The sequence below is a fragment of the Lactuca saligna genome, chromosome 3 (assembly GCF_052625555.1).
Source record: "Lactuca saligna cultivar CGN05327 chromosome 3, ASM5262555v1, whole genome shotgun sequence".
Classification (NCBI taxonomy): Eukaryota; Viridiplantae; Streptophyta; class Magnoliopsida; order Asterales; family Asteraceae; genus Lactuca; species Lactuca saligna.
Genome location: NC_136419.1, coordinates 47,834,187 through 47,856,457, shown reverse-complemented (window position 1 = coordinate 47,856,457; position 22,271 = coordinate 47,834,187). Strand labels below are relative to the sequence as shown.

General features: G+C 34.1%; 1 protein-coding gene and 1 long non-coding RNA gene across 2 annotated transcripts; one reads left to right on the top strand and one right to left on the bottom strand.

The window, feature by feature from the left end:
* Positions 1–310: 310 nt before the first annotated feature.
* LOC145036438 (uncharacterized) lies at positions 311–1,142 on the bottom strand. Its single transcript, XM_078984881.1, has one exon. It carries the CDS (start codon positions 1,015–1,017, stop codon positions 532–534), a length of 486 nt encoding a protein of 161 aa, XP_078841007.1. The 5' UTR covers positions 1,018–1,142; the 3' UTR covers positions 311–531.
* Positions 1,143–18,637: 17,495 nt separating this feature from the next.
* Positions 18,638–21,754, top strand: LOC145036437 (uncharacterized). Its single transcript, XR_013678440.1, has 2 exons — positions 18,638–19,323; positions 20,516–21,754. It is a non-coding gene; the product is annotated as an uncharacterized LOC145036437 (long non-coding RNA).
* Positions 21,755–22,271: the final 517 nt, after the last annotated feature.

Below are 22,271 nucleotides of genomic sequence, written 5' to 3'. Positions count from 1 at the left end.
ATGATCATTGAATTCCAAATCCATTCAATGCATAAATGATATCTCATAATGATAGAATTTCATTCATTGAATCATATCTAAACTTATCACCTCATTCTAACTTTTCCATACATTAAATTCATCGTTATAGATGTTCTTAGTAATTATGCATGTATGCTTGTGATATTGTTGAACAATACACACAATCGCCATGGTAGCACATGTATCAAACACATATTCTGTCAGCTCATAATTTTGCATTCACAGTAGTTGCCTCGTTGGTTTTAGAAGATGTAGTTAATACAAGTAATAACAAATATCTATTCCCAAGTAGAGAAATAAATAATGGTCCTTTCACGTTCTTTCTTTCCAATGGCTTAATAAAAAGTTAGAGGACCTTTTAACATTTTCTACAAAGATGAAGGACCAAAACGGATATTTTAAGAATGAATTCACATCTATTACTTCCACGTCCCCCATCTATATCACGTTCGTCGCTTCTAAGTTCTAACCTCCCCTACAAAACAACCAATACTAACAACTACCGCTGTACTACATAATAACTTCAGAGGGAAATAAAGTATAATAGTTAGCAGCATCATCGTCAAGCTCCCATAACCCATCACTCAAAGCCACCGGAAACCCACCATCTTCTCCGGTGGGAACTTCATCGTCACCTCCGTTGCCGTCCGCCACTCTATTGGGTATCCCAAGCTCATCATCAGAAGCTTCAAGAAGGTGTCTAATCACCATCTCTTTATCGTCATATCCAGCTTCTTTTACAGTCTGGTCGGATTCAATGATGAGTTCCGGTAATGGAGCAGACGAGGAGAGTTCATGTTGCAAAGTTGTGAAGAAGTCGGTCAAATCTTGACTGGTTTCTTGATGTTCCTCTTCGGTATTTTCGTCAAGAATCGAGAGGATTTGGTTGTAAGAACTTTTATGGCGCTTAGTTATATCCACTTCAGATGAAAAAATCGTTTCTTGTTCTTGTTCTTGGTCATCTTCTCTTAGGCGTTTTATCTGAGTGTCCGCCATGGAATGAAAAAACGAAGAAAATAGAATGGGAAAAGTGTAAATTTAGTGTTATAATGTAGAAAGATGAGAGAAGGGGAGCACCATGGCTGCGGATGAGGAGGAGATTTGAGGGTGGGGAGTGGAACGCATTTATATAGATAGACGGATAGTTGGAGGATTTTTTTTATCCAGAGTTTATAAAAGGGAAATTAAGTAAACTCCCATTATATATATATATATATATATATATATATATATATATATATATATATATATATATATATATATATATATATATATATATATATATATATATATATATATATATATATATATATAGAGAGAGAGAGAGAGAGAGAGAGAGAGAGAGAAAGAGAGAGAGAGAATGACAGAGAGAGAATGGTTCAATTGAGAAAAAAAAAGATTGAGAATGAGGGAACTATTCTCAACCAATCATTTAATTAGTCTCTAAACATAAAGGACACTGTGATAAACTTGTAAATATAATATAACAGACTTCAATCACAAATACGTAAGTGTAGAGAATTAAATAACAGTTGAAATTCATTCTAATCGATCGTTTATCATCCAAATTTCTCCTCTAACCTTTAACAATCATCCAAATTTCTTCAATTAAATCATCGATCAACGTTATCCTGTGTTAATCAATCATCGATCTTTCTCCATAACACGTTTATCAACACCATTCAACAGTTGGTAACAAAAATTCGTTTTTTGCTCTTTCAATCAAACTTTCAATTCTGCTTGAGTACGAACATATCTTCAACATCTATGATTAATTATACTCTCATCATCATTAGAATAGCATCATCAATAATCAACAAAAAATTCAATTCGTATCATTCATTCAACATCGATAATCAAATAAAACATCGAAATTAAGGTTAGAAAAAGATCAAATCATTTTTTATTTGAAAATTTTCATATATTTCTCTACCAATCTACTATTTTGTAAGATTTAAATAGTCAAAGTATCATATTTATCATATTTTTAAAAAAGGTAACGTGTATGCACTCCAACTATTTGATGAAATGCATGAACTAAATTACCACGTTATTTAATATATGAATATGTTTTTCATCTGAATTAATATGTAATTATTAAAACTCAAAACAAATTTGCAAGTCTGTATGTTATTCATATGTGAGTAACATATAAAAATTATATATATTTCTGAAAACACCTTCTAATATTCATATATGAATATACCAACTATTATTCATAAGTGAATATACGATGTAATATTCACAAGTGAATATACTATGTACTATTTTCATGTGACATACCATGTAATACTATATAATATTCACATATGAAAATATCATTTAATATTCATAAGTGAATATATCATCTAACATTCACAAGTGAATATACTATGTAATATTCACAAGTTAATGCATCGTCTAATATTTAAATATGAATATACTATGTTTATTATATACTATATTCACATATGAATGATACTAAATTGTAAAAAAATTAATCATATTTTTTATTTATAAGTGAATAACGATGTAGTATAATAAAAACTTATTCGTTTTTAGTTACTTATGAATAACAAACGCTGAAACTATAAAAAAATAAAAATTTTATTTTATCTTAAAACTATATTAATATAGATGTCTATTTATAGAAAATAAAAAATTATGAATTTTGATATATTTCAAATTATTTTTCGATAAAAATAATTCCTTAAAAAAAACTATGTTTTTATATATATTAAGGTAATGATTAATATAGTTTAAGGAAACATGTTTTATTGGAAAACACATGGGCATTCATTTATCATTTCGGTCGGTACGTTTGAGGTTTTTGCGGCAAATATAAATGATTGGCTGAGAATGATTATCACATTTTCAATCTTTTTTATTTTCTCAATTGAACACACACAAATATATATATATATATATATATATATATATATATATATATATATATATATATATATATATATATATATATATATATATATATATATATTAATTTAATTTTTTTTTTGAAGCTTTGAAAAACCACTATAACTAATAATGTTTTAGTTCATATGTGTTTTTCAAATTCCAATGCTTTTTTAGGTTTTATTCCAACATTTTTTCAAAGAAATTTATACGTATGTATGAAATTTTCATTTCCAAATAATTAATATTATCATTTTTTTAATTAAATGTCTAATTTTATGTTATAATATGGTATATAGTTCACATAATCTATTTGTCTTTTAGGTTTTTTTAGATTTAAGTAAAAAACGCTTCTATTTTTCTCAAAATTACAAAGTTTTTTTTTTTTCGTATGAATTTAGAAATTTTAGATTGGAATTTGGAATATTGGTTTGACATCCGGAATGTTGGTTCGAAATTCTTGAATGTCAGAAATATATACTTTTGGTAAGAAAAATATTTTAGTGTTAATGTCATAAAAACTCTTAATTTTTAAGTTTTTGCCACTTTGTTTAAAGTTGAATTTTATGTTCATTTTTTTCTCATATTTTTCAAAAAATGTTAGATTTTACTCGTTTATCGATAATAACAGATTTTTCAGGTTATCATTATATCAACTTTGCAAAATAAAAATCCTTAAAATTTTAGATTTTTTAATTATTTTTTATTTTTTATTTTTCTAGCCTAAAGTTTAGAATTTTTTTGTGATTTTATCCTAAGTAATTTTTTATATTATACGCATTCATGTATGAAAAACATATTTATATATGAAAAACAGGTTTAATTAAATATTGTATTTATGTTTATTTTTTAAATATTAGTTTTTCCATATATATATATATATATATATATATATATATATATATATATATATATATATATATATATATATATATATATATATATATATATATATATATATATATATATATAGTCACACACACTATTCGTTTACCTGCTTAAAGCAGCGTCGGTAAATAGCTTCTTTCGACAATTAGTTTCATTCAAAAACATGCTATATTTAAATAATACAAAGTTATACATATTGTTATAGGTCAGTTTTGAAACGATAATTAGAATCTTTTTTCAAACGGGTATAATTTGAACAACAAATCATATTTTAATATGTTTAAAATTAGGGGTGAGCATGGTGCTGTTTGGTGCGGTTTTCAGACAAAATCGAACCGCAAACCGCATGGTGCGGTTTTTGCATTCTTAAAACCGTTGGGTGCGGTTTTGCAATGGTTCGGTTTTTAGGTTTTTAAATGCGGTTTCGGTTTGTAATTGTGCGGTTTCGGTTTTTAAACTGTGAAGAATTTGGTGCAGTTTTTTTTTTTTTTTTTTTATGTTTTTTGGTGCGGTTTTTTAAAACTGTAAGAACTGAAAACCATGTGCATATAAGCTTGTATTGTGCTGTTTTTTTTAATACATTCATTTTCAGCTCAAAACAAAAATATATAATCAAAATTTGTAAGTCGCTTAAAATACCACTTGTGACCACTCTTACAAACTAATTAATAATTGAAGGTTGGTTGATTTTGATTTAATTTGTTATAAGCTTATTACATATAATCGATTACGTTTGGCTAACAATAGAACATTTCTTTTGCACCCCATATAGTCTTTTACAAACACAAAATAAACATATAATAAATATATTATCGTTTATAACTATTTTAAATAACATGTATATAATATACATGGATTGATTTATTACTATACACGTTTGCGGTGCGGTTCGGTTTTGGTGGACCGGTTTTTAGGATAGAAACCGCACCGCACCGTTGACCTTCGGTTTTTGCAAAAATTAAATCCGCACCATTGGTTTTTGCATCGGTTTCGGTTTTTCGGTTGCGGTTTATTGCGATTTTATCGGTTTTTCTTTAGTCGGTTCGGTTTTTGCTCATCCTTATTTAAAATGATAATTTGATAGTTACTTAACGATGCTAACCAATATATTTAAGAGGAGAATTTTTTTTAATAAGAAACTACCTCGAAAATATATCGACTTATTCTATAAATAAGTAAATCATATTAGATATATATTGTCAAATTACTTATCGTTTTTTAATTTATATTGATTCATCTAATAAGAAGTAGTACCCTTTTAGCGAGAACTTATATGAGAGTATCTTGATCCATTTATAGTATAACAAATTTTAATATAAATCCATAATTAAAATAAATAATGCAACCTCTTACTTTAAATAAAAAAACTCACAGCTTATGTTCAAAAAATTAAAATAAATAAATAAATAATATTTGTTTTGATATTAAAAGAATATTGATTTTATGTAGAAATTTCTCAACTATTAGAAAAACTAAAGGGATTTATGATTTATAAAAGTAAATTTAATCAATAAAATAACCACTACAATTTTTTGTATTGATTAAATATTTGGAGTGTAATAAAATTATAACATTTACTTTTTGGAAATAAAATAATATTTACGAGTTTCACTAAGTTTTTTTTTTTGGAATAAAATTTCACCGATTGTCTTTTCATTCCACACTTCTTTTCTCTCTTTCCAAATCATAACTCAATGAAGAAAGAATATTCTAATATCAACTCTTTTTTGGAAACTTAGCACATATTTACCATCTCTCCAATCTAATTTTTATTATTCAATCCTTGAAAAAAAATAGATCAAACAAAATTTATGACCATTTAAGTCATTTTCTTTATAATCAAGACAATAATCTTTCAATCTTTGCAATTGCACCATCAAAATCCCAACCTGGTCGATATAATATACTAAAAATGACTTTTAGATTTTCACCAACCCCTTACACGGTATACACTAATGACTCTTAAAAATTAGAAAATCCATTTTGTAACAAATACCCCTCGTTTTCCAAAGTATTACATAATGTTCTTTCATACAGGTTTCAGTGATGGAAGAAGATCTTGAAAACGTTTTCCACATATATTAAGCAGAATCAAATTTTGAATCATTTAGGGCTCAAAACACCTAAAACAAATTTACATAATCCTTCTTCAAAATCTTCACAACACAAACATGTTGTAACCAATATTATTGAGTGAGTAAAACTCAAGTGAAGTGCTATTTACTAAAGGTTCAGATAATTGATGGATTTTGTCTAATACTAAACATTTATTGTAACAACCCAACTTTCAAGGCAAAAAATTTCATTTTTTTAATACGAGATGCATAACATAGTTTACCAAATATTGTCAATGTCATATCAATTTATAAAAAAAAAAAAAAAAACATAACGTGTCTGAAAACCATGTCATCAAAAGTAATAAAAATCAGAGTACAATCCCATAGATCTCCACGTGGAATCTATATGAGTGTGGGTGTGTGTGATGCGCTGCTACACTGTCGACTCCTTCCCCTTAGACGAAGAGGTACCTGAAACCAAAACTGAAATTGTAAGCACAAAGCTTAGTGAATTCATCAATCATACCACGTACCATACAATCACATATACTACCAGGCATATCTGGGTGCCTGGCCTACCCCTTCAGTCCTCTCGATCGGTATTCTTGCCTAGCATACCTGGGTGCCAGCCTACCCCTTCGGTCCTCTCGACCAGTAACCTAGCCTAGCATATATGGGTGCTGGCCTACCCCTTCGGTCCTCTCGACCGGTCGTCGGGGACTATTTCACCCCTCTACTACTACTATCACATAAAATCATAGCACATAATATGACTAACATGGCTGGGCATTAACTACCCCTTTGGTCCTTTCGACTGATACCAGGGTCTATCCTACCCGTACTATCATATAACACATAGCATCATAGCATACTAGCACATAACCATAACGTACCACACATACCAGACAATTATCATGAAGACAATCATCTCAACTATAACTCATACTAGTGGGCCGACCTTGGTGCCTTAGACCCACTTCTATTGGAAGGTAACTCACCTCGATGTCGTGTAGAATCCGCACAGTCCTCGGTATGGGTATCAACTCGTCTCGACTCCTCAATCCCTACACAACGATCTTTCTCGATTATTATGCATACAAATAACCCTTACAGGAGTCACTCCAAACCCAAGTCAAAGTCAAGGTCAAAGTCATCCTTCAGTTGGCTCGACTCGCCGAGTTGGCCTGCCAACTCGTCGAGTCCCCATCCCATTATCTGCTCCCAACCCGACTCTACTCTTCAAGTCTAGCAAGAACTCGACGAGTTCTTCTTCAATCATAACATCGGGACAATCTTCAACTGACTCGCCGAGGTCTTCCTTGAACTCATCGAGTTCAACTTCCTCATATGAACTTGTCTAGTCTATGACTCACCGAGTTGTATGAACAACTCGTCAAGTCCGTCCTCATGGGTTGGGAGATTGCCTTAGACTCACCGAGTCTTTTCTAGCACTCGTCGAGTCCCATGATTCCCTAGTCCCTTAACAGCTTAAACAAATGAAGGGGGAGGGGGGGTTCCATACTATCATCTGGTCCATCAACAGAAAGGATTTGGCGGTCATTATGCCCTGACTTGCCAAGTCCTAGGAACAACTCATCGAGTCCGTCCTTAAGCATTACTATACAGTCGATTTAAATGGGTCTTAACACATCGAAACCATAAATTTAGCCTCCTAATGTCCATTTTACACGTAAAGCCTCCAGCTTGGTGCACATGCATGGGATCTTTGGCTCAAAAAGCCATAAAAGATGGTCTACAAGATGCATGGGGTGTTTATGGCAATAAAGTTGGCATCTTTATGCCATAAAGACCCCTAATGACCCCAGATCTGAAATCATAACCCCATATTACACTTCATAACCCGAAAATGGCTTAGAAGCCCTAAATATACCAAGATCCAAGCCCTAAAGATGATTATTTACATGGAAGATCAAGATAGGAGATTTTTTTACCTTAAATGAGCTGGAAATGGAATGAAATCTCTGGATCTCCAAGCTCCTTTCCTCTTCTAAAGCTTCACAATGCACAAAATGGCCTTAGAACACTCAAACAAGGCTAGGATTTTAAGGTAATGCCTTCTGGGAGTATAAGGGACGATGGAGGTTGAGATGGGGGGGGGGGGGGGGAATATAAGTTGTTTAAATAGGGTGCAAACCCTAAATATTAAGGTTTTGTCCAAACAGCTCCTATTCATCGAGTCGGTCTTTCGACTGGTCGAGTAGGTCACTAAACACCCGCGACCAAAAATGATTCTACTCGACGAGTTGGGCCTCCAACTCGTCGAGTCCCAGGCCAAAAGTGATAATTACAAGAATGAAATGTGTACCAGGAACCGTGTGCTACATTTATTACCTTAGATAATCTTTTTTTTTTTTTTTGAAATTTCAAAATGACTTTAACCTTTAAGCTTTCATCCTACTGCCAAACAAACCCAAATTCAACAAAATATAGTAAGTGGCATTTATCGTTTATTAATTAGGAAAATGATAAAAATCTACTTGAGATATTTTTTCATGAAGATTACTATATATACTAAAAATATAAAAGAGCAATACTTAGTTTCTACTCGTCTGGACAATTAGTAAGCAAAATAATGCAATTTAAGAACAATTAGCAAGTAAAATAATGCAATTTAAGAAAAATTAATTAACAACGGTTATGGATATTGAATTGTTGTCCTCTGTTAGTGAATAAAGCCCTATAAATAAGGAATAAGATACAATCGGATATACCTTCATATGGGAGGTATAAAATACGAAATTATATAATAGATAATTACAAGATATATAAATATCTTCCTAAGATATGATCGGCTAATAGTCCCCCGCAGTTTGAGTTGGGGAAGGATGAACGCTCAAACTGGATCAAATTGTTGATATAGATAGCGAGGTAAGCCTTTTGTGAAGATGTCCGCATATTGCATAGAAGCAGGAATGTGAAGAACTCGAACATGAACAACACGAACTTTTTCCCGCACAAAGTGGATATCAATTTTCACATGTTTGGTGTGCTGGCGTTGAATTGGGTTTTGTGACATATAAACTGCAGATACATTGTCACAGTAAACAATCATTGCTTTGCTTAGTGGAACATGAAACTCAAGTAAAAGATTACGCAACCAGGTAGTGTCAGAAACAACATTTGCAACACCACGGTATTCGGCCTCTGCACTCAAGCGCGAAATCGTTGGTTGGCGCTTCGAGGACCAAGACACAAGGTTGGTGCCAAGAAAAACACAATAGCCAAAAGTGGATCGGCGCGAGTTACGACAACCGTACCATTCAGCATCAGAGTAGGCAGTAAGTGTGTTAGGGGATGATGCAACCAGCTAAAGACCATAGTCTATGGTACCCTATAGAAACCAAAAAATCTTCTTCATGAACTGAAAATGGGGTTCGCACGGAGCATGCATGAATAAAAAAACTTGTTGAACAGCATAGGCAATATCGGGGCGTGTAAAATTTAGGTACTGGAGAGCACCGACAAGAGTACAATAGAGAGTACCATCAGCGAGTAGTGCACCGTTAGTGACACTGAGTTTGGTGGACGTATCCACTGGTGTAGCACATGGCTTACACGAGGCCATATTAAATCGTTGAAGGATGTCAAGAGTGTAAGAAGCCTGCGAAAAAATAACCCATGCTTATCACGAGTAGCCGTGATACCCAAAAAATGGTGAAGCGCCCCGAGATCAGTCATAGCAAATTCTTGAGACAAAGAAGTAATAATGTTGTGGAGAACATCAGGGTCAGAAGCTGTCAAGATTGTGTCATCGACATACAATAATAAATAAGCACGATGACAACCATGCTGATAAACAAATAACGAAGAATCACAAATGCTACTCTTGAAACCTCGAGAAGTAATAAATGAGGCAAAGCGAGTGTACCAAGCACGCGGAGCCTGTTTAAGTCCATACAAAGATTTACGGAGACGGCAGATGTAGCACCTGGTTCCTGGTATGTAAATCTTAATTGAGTATTTTCCTTTTTTAAGCCTTGGACTTGGCGAGTCATAGGTCCGACTCGATGAGTAGGGACGGGACCCCGGGACGCGTTTAAGTTGGTGACTCAGCGAGTCCATATCCCGGACTCGGCGAGTCACCGCTGTTGGATGAAACCCTAAGTTGCTGGGGTTTACACCCTGTTTAATCCCCCTTTCCGCCCCAGGACAACCCCCATTCACCCCCTAGAGCTCCCAACCCTCGTTTAAGCTTGTTCTTTGAAGAGTTGAAGCAATTGTTGTGTGTTCTTGAAGGTTTTGAAGAAAAAGGGAAGTAGATCCAGAAGAAAGGAAGCCATCCAAGCACCATTGTGTTCTCTCAGCAGTTCCTTTGAGGTATATCCCATTTTCCCCCTGTTTCTATGCTTAAGGCTTCATTTAAGACATTCTTGGCTCATTTCCAAGCTTGTATGTGCATAATAATTCGAAATAAGTTGATTGGTCTCTAGATCCAAGCATAGTTGAGCTCCAGGAGCTCAGATCCACTACCTTTATGAGCCCATATTGCATATAAACCTTAGATCTACTCTTTTGGTGCATTTTGAACCCTAAAAATCCCATACATGGATATTTACACGTAAAGTTGGAAACTTTACGTGTTATTCATGCTCTAGGAACCCAGATCTATGAATGACATGGATTGGATTCGAGCAAAATCGCATTTTTAGCTCTTGCATGGAGCGGAATCGGCGAGTCGCTCATCTGACTCAGCGAGTCCAGTCGCGAGTCTCCGAGTCTGTCCCCTTTTTGTTATGTTGAGTCGCGTGGTGAGTCCAGGAGGGACTCGGTGATTTGGAAGCTAAAACTCAGCCATAGTGGAACTCGGCGAGTCGATGCCCCGACTCGGCGACTTCAAGGCAATCTCCTTAGATCAAGATCAGACTCGGTGAGTTGTTCATACAACTCGGCAAGTAGGATGAAGGACTTGAACATCAGTTTGGAAGGAGAACTCGTCGAGTCGACGCCTAACTCGACAAGTAGAAACATAATTTAGGACAGTCGTTTGGACATGGACTCGGCGAGTTGGCGAGCCAAATCGGCGAGTCGGGTTAACTGGAAGTTGACTCTGACTTTGACTTAGGGCATGATCAGGGGTAAAATGGTCATTTTACCCAAAGGTTAGTTAGCAGTTTTTGACTAAGGGTTTGGTGGGAATACAGCCGGAGGATTTCTGGAACAGCAGCAGCAGCAGTCAGACTATTCCCACGAAGATCAACAGCTACTCCGAGGTGAGTTACCTTCTAGTAGCGGTGGGTCTAAGGCCACAATGCCGGCCCACCAGTAGGAGATGTATGATAGATGATTGTCTTTGTGATATCATCTAGGTTTGCTACTACCTGATATGTTATATGCTAGCATGATATGTTGCATGTAGTAGAGTTCGGTCGTTAGGACTGAAGGGTAGTCAGACACCCCAGATACGTCTGATAGTATGTGATGATATGTTTGCATGCTGGCTTGTTATGTTATATGCGATAGAGGTAGTAGGAGGGGACTAGTCCCCGAGTTCGGTTGTCAGGACCGAAGGGTAGTCAGCACCCCAGAATGGCTTGACACGGGTAGGTCAGCACCCCATAATGGCTTGACATGGGTAGGACGGCACCCCAGAATGGCCGCACGGGTAGTCGGCATCCCAGAATGGCCGTACCGGGTAGTCAGGCACCCCAGAATAGCCTGGCAGTATGTATGTTATGTGTTGTATGGTATATGGTATGATGGGGGAACTCACTAAGCTTTGTGCGTACAGTTTACAGTTTTGGTTTCAGGTACCTCTTCATCAAAGGTGAAGGAGCTGGCTCGGTAGCGGCACATCATGCACACACATTGGTTTCCGCATTTACTAGATGTCCTTGGGATTTTATACTCTGATGTTTCGATTTGTTGTATGACTTGTCTTTGAACATGGTTTATGTTGTGATGTAGTTTGGTCAAACAATGTTTTATCTTTTAACATTTTCGAAAAGTAATGTTTTTAAAAATGAAATTTTTGGACGTGAAAATTGGGTCGTTACAGCAGACCTAAAATGGAAACTAACTATCAATGAAGCAAGGGGGCTGGTGCATAAAAACCATCTCATGGAGATCGCCAAGGAGAAATGCGTTCTTGACGTCTAACTGATGTATCGACCAACCCTGTGAGACTGCGAGACTGAGAACTGTGCATATAGTAGTGGCTTTATGACAAGACTGAATGTTTCTAAACAATCAACTCCTATAGTTTGTGATTTCCCGTTGACCACCAATCGTGCTTTATAGCGGTCAAGTGTTCCATCAGCTTTAAGTTTGTGATGAATCAACCACATGCACCGAATAACTGGGATGTCGGTTGGTCGGGAAATGAGTTCCCATGTTTTGTTCACCTGTAAAACTTGAAATTCATCTTCCATGGCTCATAGCCAACTAGGGTCAAACATGGCGATAGAGATGGATGTAGGAATTGGAGAGATAAGTGGAGTAGAGGTGGTATGGAGGTTTAGACGGGTAACAGGTTTGGTTACTCCTGCCCGTACATGTGTGGTCATGGGATGAGTAGGAAAGAGGGGTTGAGGGGGAGTTTGAGGGGGGGGGGGGTGGATTGAGGATGGGTTGTTGTAGGTGAAGGTGGAGTATGGGAGGGAGGTATGGGCGTTGATAAAGGGTCGGTGGTGGTGGATGGGGCTTTTGACCGATGAGAATAGGTCAAGATAGGAGGGTGAGGAGATGAGGATGTGGAGTGAGGTGGTGGTAAAGATTGGGTAGGGGTGGTGGAATGAGGTGGTGCTGAAGGTAGAGTAGGGTCGGTGGATGTGGAGTAGGGAAAAACATGAAGGGGGGAGGGGGGTCATCAAGAAAGTCAAAAGATGTGGAGGGGGAGGGGTATTGTCAAAGGGAAAAGAGGTTTCATCAAATGTAACATGACGAGATACATAGAATTTTTCGGTAGATGGATCAAAGCATCGATATCCCCAAAAGTTTTCCGGATAACCAAGGAAAACACATTTGACGGATCTTGGTTGGAGTTTATGAGATTGACTAGATGAGATATTAGGATAGCAAGTGCACTCGAAGGTGCGGAGATGGTCATATGATGGTTTCCGACCATAGAGAGAGAAGGCAGGTGTGGAAAAATTTAGGCGTTTAGTCGGAAGGATATTATGAAGGTAGGTGGCGGTGTGAAGAGCTTCGACCCAAAATGAGCGGGGAAGAGAGGCATGAGTGAGAAGGGTACATATAATGTCATTAATGCGACGAATCATCCGTTCGGATCGTCCATTTTGTTGGGAAGTTTGAGGGCAAGAGAAATGGAAGACGAGACTGTGAGTTTGGGCAAAGGATTTAAAGTCATTATTGTCGAATTCTCCCCCAAGTTCGCATTAGAATGAATTAATGGCTCGGTTAAATTGCGTTTAGATAAGCTTCTGAAATTTTGTAAAAGTGAGAAATGTGTCAGATTTATATTTGAGGGGGTATACCCATACAAAATGAGTGAAATTATCAATAAGGACCATATAATATTTGTAACCAAATTTGCTTAAGACTAGGGATGTCCAAAGATCACAATGTATAATGTCAAATGGTGCATAAGTAACAGATTGTGAATCATAAAAAGGTAAGCGAGTATGGTTAGATAGTTGGTAAGCATTGCACCAAGAAGTTGTAGGTTTATTACAAAAATTTGAAAATTTTGAACGAAGTAAATCTAAAACAGGAGCACCTGGGTAACCCAAACGAGCATGCCAACGATCGTGAGAATTGGCAAGCATAGCAGTAGAATTGGAAGGTGCGGTGAATGGGTAAAGATCTCCGGTGCTGTCATGACGAGAAAGAAGAGCTCCAGTCTTGAGGTCCTTTATAGAAAAACCAGATGGGTCAAATTCAATAGAAGCTTGATTATCGATAGTAAACTTACGAACAGATAAAAGATTTTTAATAACGAATGGAGTAAATAAGATATTTTTTAGAGTATATGAATGGGAGGGGGTAGTGTAAGAAGCATGACCAGACCCATGAATTGGCAGACTAGAGCCATTTCCAACAAAAATCGATGTTATAGGCGAAGTAGTTATGGAACTTGAGATCTTAACCTGATCAGATGTAAGATGTGTCAAGGCACCAGAATCCATATACCATGCCGGATCATTGGAATTAAGATGAACTTGTTGCATTGTCTGTGCTAAATCTGATGGACTGTAGTAAGAATAACCAACAAATTGAGGAGTGGGAGTAGGCGTCGGACCTGATGGTTGCATCGTAGGTCCATTTGGCCCCTGTTGTGGCATGGGTCCAGAATATTGACTGGGCGCATAGGTGTGATTAGCCCAGTGATTTGTATATTGATTCGGTCCATGAGACGGGTATGGTGATGGCGGTGGATACCATGCTTGCGATCCATTCCATCCTTGCTGCCATTGATTTCCTTAGTTCTAGTTTTGGTGGCCACGACCTCCACGTCCCCTGAAGCTTCTACCACGTCCTCGACCAGTAAAGCCTTGCCTACGAGTGCCTATACCTCTGCCTGAGTAGTTAATGTAGGGTTGGCCTTGATTGCGTTGACCAACTACTTCGTTTTGTGGTGACCCGTCAACAGAAGTGGGAGCAGCGAGAACCATGTGGGTTTGATTTTGTCTAGCTTTTTGTCTGTGTTGTTCAAGTTGTAACATGCTGCGAGCTGTTTCAAATGACGGAGAGCTTTGATTGATGTAGGCCCCGACAACATCAAACTCTGGTGGCAACCCACGAACCATTTGTAAGACCAGTCTAGACTCAGTGACTAGGTTCTCGACATCTCCAAGCTGATCAGCAAGATCTTTAAGTTTTTGGTAGTAAGATTCCATTGATGAACATGCTCCCAAAGTAAGACTGGTGAATTCTTGTTCAAGGACTGCTACACGTGACCCTTTGTTGTTGAGAAAAGTTTATTTGAGTTTATTCCAAGCAGCTTGGGCAATGGTATCAATCTCTAAGATGCGGGCCATCAATTCATCAGACAAGGTGTTGTATATCCATTGAAGGACAAGCGCATTGATTTCAAGCCATTGGAGGTACTCAGGATTGGTTTCAACTGGTGCAAGAGTGTCATCAATGTGACCGAGAACCTTGTAAGCCTTGGCATGAAGACGAAACAACTTTATCCAGGATGAGTATGTGACTTTTGAGTCATCCAATGTTCGGATCTTTGTCTGGATGTTTGTGACAGTGTAGGCAGGGTGCAAGGCCATGGCCTTTACCTCACCTGAACCAGAAGAATTTTTTTGTCATGAAAGAGATGAAGATAAAACGGTGGCTTTGTTCTTAGAAAAAAAATCAGCTGTTAGGGTTTACCTAGGCTCTAATACCATAACAACGATTATGGATATTGAATTGTTATCCTCTGTTAATGAATAAAGCCCTATAAATAGAGAATAAGATACAATCAGATATACCCTCATATGGGGGGTATAAAATAGGAAATTATATAATAGATAATTAGAAGATATATAAATATCTTCCTAAGATATGATCGGCTAATATTAATAAGCAAATTAATTCAATTTATTAACAGTTCGTAAGCAATACCTCATATGCCAATTGCACCTGTTATGATCCTATTTTTTTATACTATAGAGAATTAGTATGCAAAATAATGGAGTTTAAAAGAATTCTACATATATGAGTTGAGCAAGAATACATTACCTTTATATTGGCCTCAAAATTCTCCAAAGATTACCATAATATTTACCTTGGATCCCTTACATGTTGTAGCATCAACATAAAAACATATCAACAATAATATTGATCAGTTCATTTCCTTTAATTTTCCAACACATATATAAACAAAAACGTATCGGAACTCAAGTGAAAAAGGAACTCCATAATTTTTGTTCTAATAGATCCATTAGGTGGGATTTCAAATGTTGTGAATGCAAGTGTAGACAGAAGAACCCTTGAAATAAATTGTTAAAATAATCAGTTAATTAATACACAAGCTACATTTGTTTAAGTAGTTAAGAGTTGATGATAATCTAAAGGTTGTGAGAATGTCCAAATTTGAAATTCTTACTCGAGTTAAACTCATACAAAAGGTGAATTTAGCAAGAGCTTTTAAGTGGTCTGGTGAAAGCTCTAACCCTGTCTCTTTTAGCTACAAGACAAAAAAATAAAATTAAAAAATTAGAAAACCATCTAAAAACCCCATAACTAAAAATATGGATAAAGTTAAGAGGATACAAAGAAAATAATATCTCATTCAGAAATAGTCATATCTTGATGATCTCTTTAAAAAGCATGATGGATGGATATTTTCCCCCTAACAAAACCTTGTTGTTTGAAGAATGATAAAAGAAAGTACCACATACCATAAGGGGTGACCAACACTATTAGATTTTGATAATAAAGTAACGATAAATGATTATCTATAAGTGCTATGTGTCACACGTTGTTGTAGATATTTCTTCTTTTTGTGGTTCTTCATTGAAAATCAATAGCTTATAGGCAATTCAAGTGATTATAGAGTAGAGAAAATAAAACCCAATATAAAGCTAGTTTAATTCAAAGCATCAAGCTATAAATTCAATATAACCATATCCAAAATCAAAAAAATAAATGAAATTAACCTAAGTCATGAAGCAACTATGTGCAGATCGAAAGATAAAAGTTTATAATACAAACAAATATGAAAAAATAAATGAAAAAAAAATCTAAGACATGAAAGTTACTTATTAGGATATAGGCACATCTCTAACCACGACAGTTAGAGTGCCCATAGGTCAGTAAGTCGGTAACCACAAAAAGAGCGGTGGTGTGAAACAAAATGGGGGATGGGTCAACCATGGGTGGGAAAACCTTTGCAACTTTTTCATGATAAGTATTAAAGTTGAAGAAATTGAAGCATGCATGAAATATGTGGCATGTAAGTTGATGATATAATCCAAAGGGTTAGATCACATAATGATTGTTATAAAAGAAAATCTAGAAGAAATCTTGCAACCAATGGCCATTTGAGAGCCTCTTCATCGGCAACGCTAGGGCTTTTGTTAATATTTAAAATCGTTAAAAAATAATCCAATAATAGGGGAGATATAAAGGAAGCATAGCAAGATAGGGAACCAAGATTTTGAAATTAAATCCCATTAGTCGATGTTGTATACGTACCAATTGAATTGCATATTTGAACTTAATTATTGTTGTGTCGAATCCGGATATGTACCGGAAGCAACCGGTGGTGATATTGATGATAATTTCATGACATGTAAACAATTGTGAAGCTCGTCGGCTTGCACCATTTCATAAGAAATAAGACGATTAGTGTTTAAGCGTGTGTGTGTGTGAGTGAGAGAGAGAGAGGGGAGGGAGATGAAGGATGCGAGATTGATAGTGCACATGTTGAAGATGGAGTTTAGCGAATTATATAGGAATTCGCATGATTGTTTCGTATTGAAAAGGACGAAGTCAAAGCTATGAAGACATAAGGTTATCTGTTATACCCACCACTAACCACTATAGTGGTGGGTGCCACATCATCACAACTAGCTACCATCGAAAGGTTGGGATACTCACCACTATATCCCTATTATTTTTTATTATTAAAATAATATATATATATATATATATATTAAATTGTAGAGAGAGATGGAAAAATGAGAGAGAATGAAGCTGATTGGGTATGGTGATCTGTGCTTCTCACCACATATGACCACGAAAGTGTTCCACCACTAGTCACCACTAACACTATGGGATGGTGTTCACATTTGTGGTTAGTGGCCACATAGACCACGAAAGCTCTCGTGATGACCATACCAGAAGGCCTAAGAGGGAAAGATAACAAGTTAAATTTAAAATTTAATATTATTTTATTCATAGAGACTTGAACGTATTAAAAAAATATTATCATTAATTATATTTAATTTATTTATAGGAAATAGTAAGATTTCTCTTTTATATATATATATATATATATATATATATATATATATATATATATATATATATATATATATTACAGCCCCACCTAAGCTTAGGTACTAAACCTCTTGAAAATACATTGGTTTACTATATAAAGATTACGGTTAATGGATTCACGATTAATACTTCAAGATGTAATTCAAGATCGACACAATAGGGTTTAGAGTTTAGGGTTTAGGATTTAGGGTTTAGGGTTTAGGGTTTAGGGTTTTGGTTTAGGTTTAGGGTTTAGTGTTTAGGGTTTAGGTTTAGGGTTTAGGGTTTATGGTTTAGCTTTATGTTTTAGGGTTTATGGTTTAGGGTTTAGGTTTAGGGTTTAGGGTTTAGGGTTTAGGTTTAGGGTTTACTAATGTTCACTTGAGTGAAGTAATAAACGATAATGGAGGAAAGAAAACGGAGTTGTAAAACGATAACGAAAGAAAGAAATGTTATGGAGGATGATATATTTACCAAGTGAAACCAAACCGGATATATTTAGCAAGCTAAAACGACATATTTTAAAGGTTTAGTACCTAAGCTTAGGTGGGGCTGTAATGTATATTCTCTATCCCCTATATATATATATATATATATATATATATATATATATATATATATATATATATATATATATATATATATATATATATATATAAAAGATCAAATGAGAACCCAAAAACATTAAAAACCTTAAGAACCAGTATTTGTAATTTATAATTTAGTGTATATTTGATATCATCCTAAATAAATGCAAATCTGAGCCCACTTTAGTAAACATTAAAAAGGAGTGGCATGATAGTAAATATTGTTAAATCAAAACCCATTTTCTTAAACATATATCATGTAATTCAAAATCAGATATGATATGATATCCCTCTCCTGTTGGCTCATTTATCCTCTCAAGAAGCTCCCAAGTTTTCTAGACATATCGAGAGCTTGTCGACGATCGGCACCACCGTTGACGACATCGTCGCCATCATTTCATCCGACGAGTTCTTCCACCTCTGTCTTCCTACTACCCCATCTACATCCTACTGCCAACGAAAACACAACTCCAATGAGATCTGGTGAAACGCTGTTGAAACACCATTTGTTAGCGCCAAACTTCTTCCACCACCTCCGACATCGCCCTATTACTATTATCACCTCCAAATCCGCTATCGTTGTCGAACCTCACCAGATCGTCGACCACAAGAACGATGTTGTACCATTGTTGTTTCCTCCACTGGTGGTCCACCACCAATGTATCTACAATCGCTGCTACATATCATTGTTGTCTATTGTTAGTTAAAAATGTTGGTGAAAAGGTGATTTGATATGAGATGAGATTCACTTTAGTTGTTTTAGATTTTTATCCCTAAATAGATCCCTGGTAAGCATGTTCAACAGAAAAATATGTGATCTCATGTTCTTTTTTCATCAAGGAACTAGTATTTGCAGAAACATTGAGGAATGAAGATGCGTCTGTTGCTGTTTCTAATGGAGTAATGAGAATCTGGCTGTGAGTTTAACATCCACAAATATGAAGATACGCCGCCAATTGCAAAATTCATTCGTATATAAGGTTATGATTTATTTTTCTTTGACTAAATATTAATTCAATATTTGTTTGGATCGAGATTTTGTAAGAGGTATATAATTGCTTGCTACCTTAAAGTTACTTTTACATTTAATATGACACCGGTATAAACTTCCTTTTATATTTATTAATTTATTGAATATGATATTTTTATATTAAAATTAGATGTAATAATTATTTAGAATTTGCTGAAAGAAATAATTATTAGTTTTTTATAGACTATTTAAATTATAAATATATTCTTATTCTAACAACTCAAATAGATTCAAAATATTTGTAATTGATACAAATATAAATTAATTGACCTTTTTATTTATATAAGTTTTAATTTAATGATTAATTCCATATTAATATATTTAGTAAAATTTGGTACATAAAATGTTTAACAAAATGCCTTAGTGGATTAGTATAAGTCTTTAAACTGTTGTATTAAGCTCTAAATGAGTGTCTAAGCTCTAAATGAGTGTCTGGAATATTATACTAACTTGTGAATTTATTGTGTAAGTTATGAAATGTGATGTCCTTTTTTTTCTTCTACTTGACGTATCTATTCCAAAGTCCACACACAAGACCTTATGGGCTTAATATTGGACATCTCTAATTTATTATGGGTTGTTGAAAAATCATAAATGGGATGTTGGATTAAAAACTTTGGGCTACCAGAAAATATAACTTTTAAGTTGGTTTTCTAAAAAAAAGTGTATTTGTTTGTATAATTTGTTTTTATCGTGAGTTGTGATGTTTTAATGTTTCAGTTATTGTTTAATTCTATTAAAGTTAGTTTTAATTGTTATTAATAAGAAAATTTGACTTTTAAGTCATAAATGCATAATTTGTTATAAGTTTTAAATTATGAATCCAAGTTTTCTTTTCTTATTTGTTATAATATTTTAATAGAATTGTTGCTCATTTTTTATCCTTGAATTTTATACCTATAAAATAACTATGAATGTAGTGTATTAAAATATGAATATGTGTTCTTATGTATTAATTTGTGAATATGTAAGTTAAGATGTGAATGTGTTTTTTTTATGCACTAAGTTGTGAATTAATGTCTGAAATATTGAATTAAGTTGTAAATTAGTGTCTGAAATATTAAATTAAGTTGTGAATTAGTATCTGAAATAATGAATTAAACTATGAATTTTGTTTTTTAATCTATATCTGATTTTTTAAGGAATGATGTTGGCGGTGTTGACATTGATGCTTTGTGGTGGCAATGGTCGATGACAATGTATCGTAGTTAACAATGTTAATGTGGTGATGGTGGTAGAGTAATGATATCTATTTCTCACTCATCCTCTTCGCTGATTTGAGATAAGTTATCATCTTTTATGATTCACGTATATATATTTCTTTTGATGTTTGCTTATGAAGTATGAGATAACTTATATATGTATTAAAATATAAATGAATTTTTTATACATTGAAATATGAGATTATACTTGTAAATAAGTTGTGAATGTATTGTATTACACTGTGAATTTGTTGTGTTAAGTTGTAAATTTGTTCACAACTTAGTATAATAAATTCACAATTTAATAGATAAAAAAACATCTAGATATAAACCTATAATTGTTACTATTAAGTTAAAAAAAAATATAATAGTTCATATATAATTTTTGTGTATTAAACTATGAACTATTAATCTGTGAATTTTATGTATTAAGTTGTGAAATGATTGTATTAAGCTGTGGATTGGTTGTATTAAGATTTAAAATTTTTATGAATCTTGTTTTTTGCTTCTTAAATATGAGAAGAAAGAATCATTATACATATATATGATTTTCTCTAAATTTAACAAAATTATATAAAATTCAAATTGTGAATATTATGTAAATTAAATTTTGAAAAAACACGAACCTCTAGATCTGAATGTATAAATCTATGTTAAGTTAAAAATATGACATTTTTATGTATTAAAGTTTTAATTTTTTTATATTAAAATTTATATTTTATATATTAAATGATAATTGAGTATATTAAATTGTGAATTAACTGCACGTTGCTATGATTTTTCTTTATAATTTTTGTAATAAAAAATGAATGATTTATGTAAAAAAAAATTGTATTAATTTCTTATGAATATATTTATTTGTAATGTTTCATAAGAATGTAAGAATGTCTTAGTTTTTATAATTATTTTGCGTTAAATTCTAAATGGATGAATTAATCAGTTTATTAAACTATGAATGTAGTATTTAACATGTCATTGTCTGACTTTATATACAAATCTTATTTGGAAAAAAAAAATTGTTACAATGTTGGCACAGGTGGTTGGTGGCTATGTATGGTGGTGGTAAAGTTTGGATTTGATTTCTATGAATTTGAGAATTAGTGTAAAATAAGTTTTGTTAAATTGTGAATTTTGTGTATTAAATTGTAAATGGATTGTATAAAGTTGTATTTTATAAAAGTTTTGTGTTAAAATATAAATGAATGCATGCACGAAAATATTAGACTAAAAAAAATTACAATTTTACCATTTTCTTACAAACAGACAAAAATCAGGATTTTAACATACTTTGATAATATTCAGAATAGATATTTAGTTATTAAACGAATGCGTAGCAGTTGAGTAGGAAAAAAAACCGTAAAAAATGTTGATAATATTCAGAATAGTTTTGTGTTAAAATATAAATGAATGCATCCCACCCCTTTCCTCCATACAGATCCAGCGAGACCCTAAACCTACAAATCGGAAAAAACCGTAAACCTACAAATCAAACCTAACTAAACCCTAAACCTGAAAATTGGAACGAACAAGTCGCAGGAGAAGTAAAAGGATTCTGATCAACGTAATCAGATCGAGGAACGTGATGTCCACCGCCACCAAATCGAGGAGGATTCCATCCACCAACATTTCATCTTCCTCATAGATGGTGTAAGTCGATGGGGGCTACTCCAAGAAAACCTGCTTTCTTTTCTAATCT

Excerpts from the sequence above, each read along its gene's own strand:
- LOC145036438 (XM_078984881.1), bottom strand. The coding sequence starts at position 1,017 with ATGGCGGACACTCAGATAAAACGCCTAAGAGAAGATGACCAAGAACAA.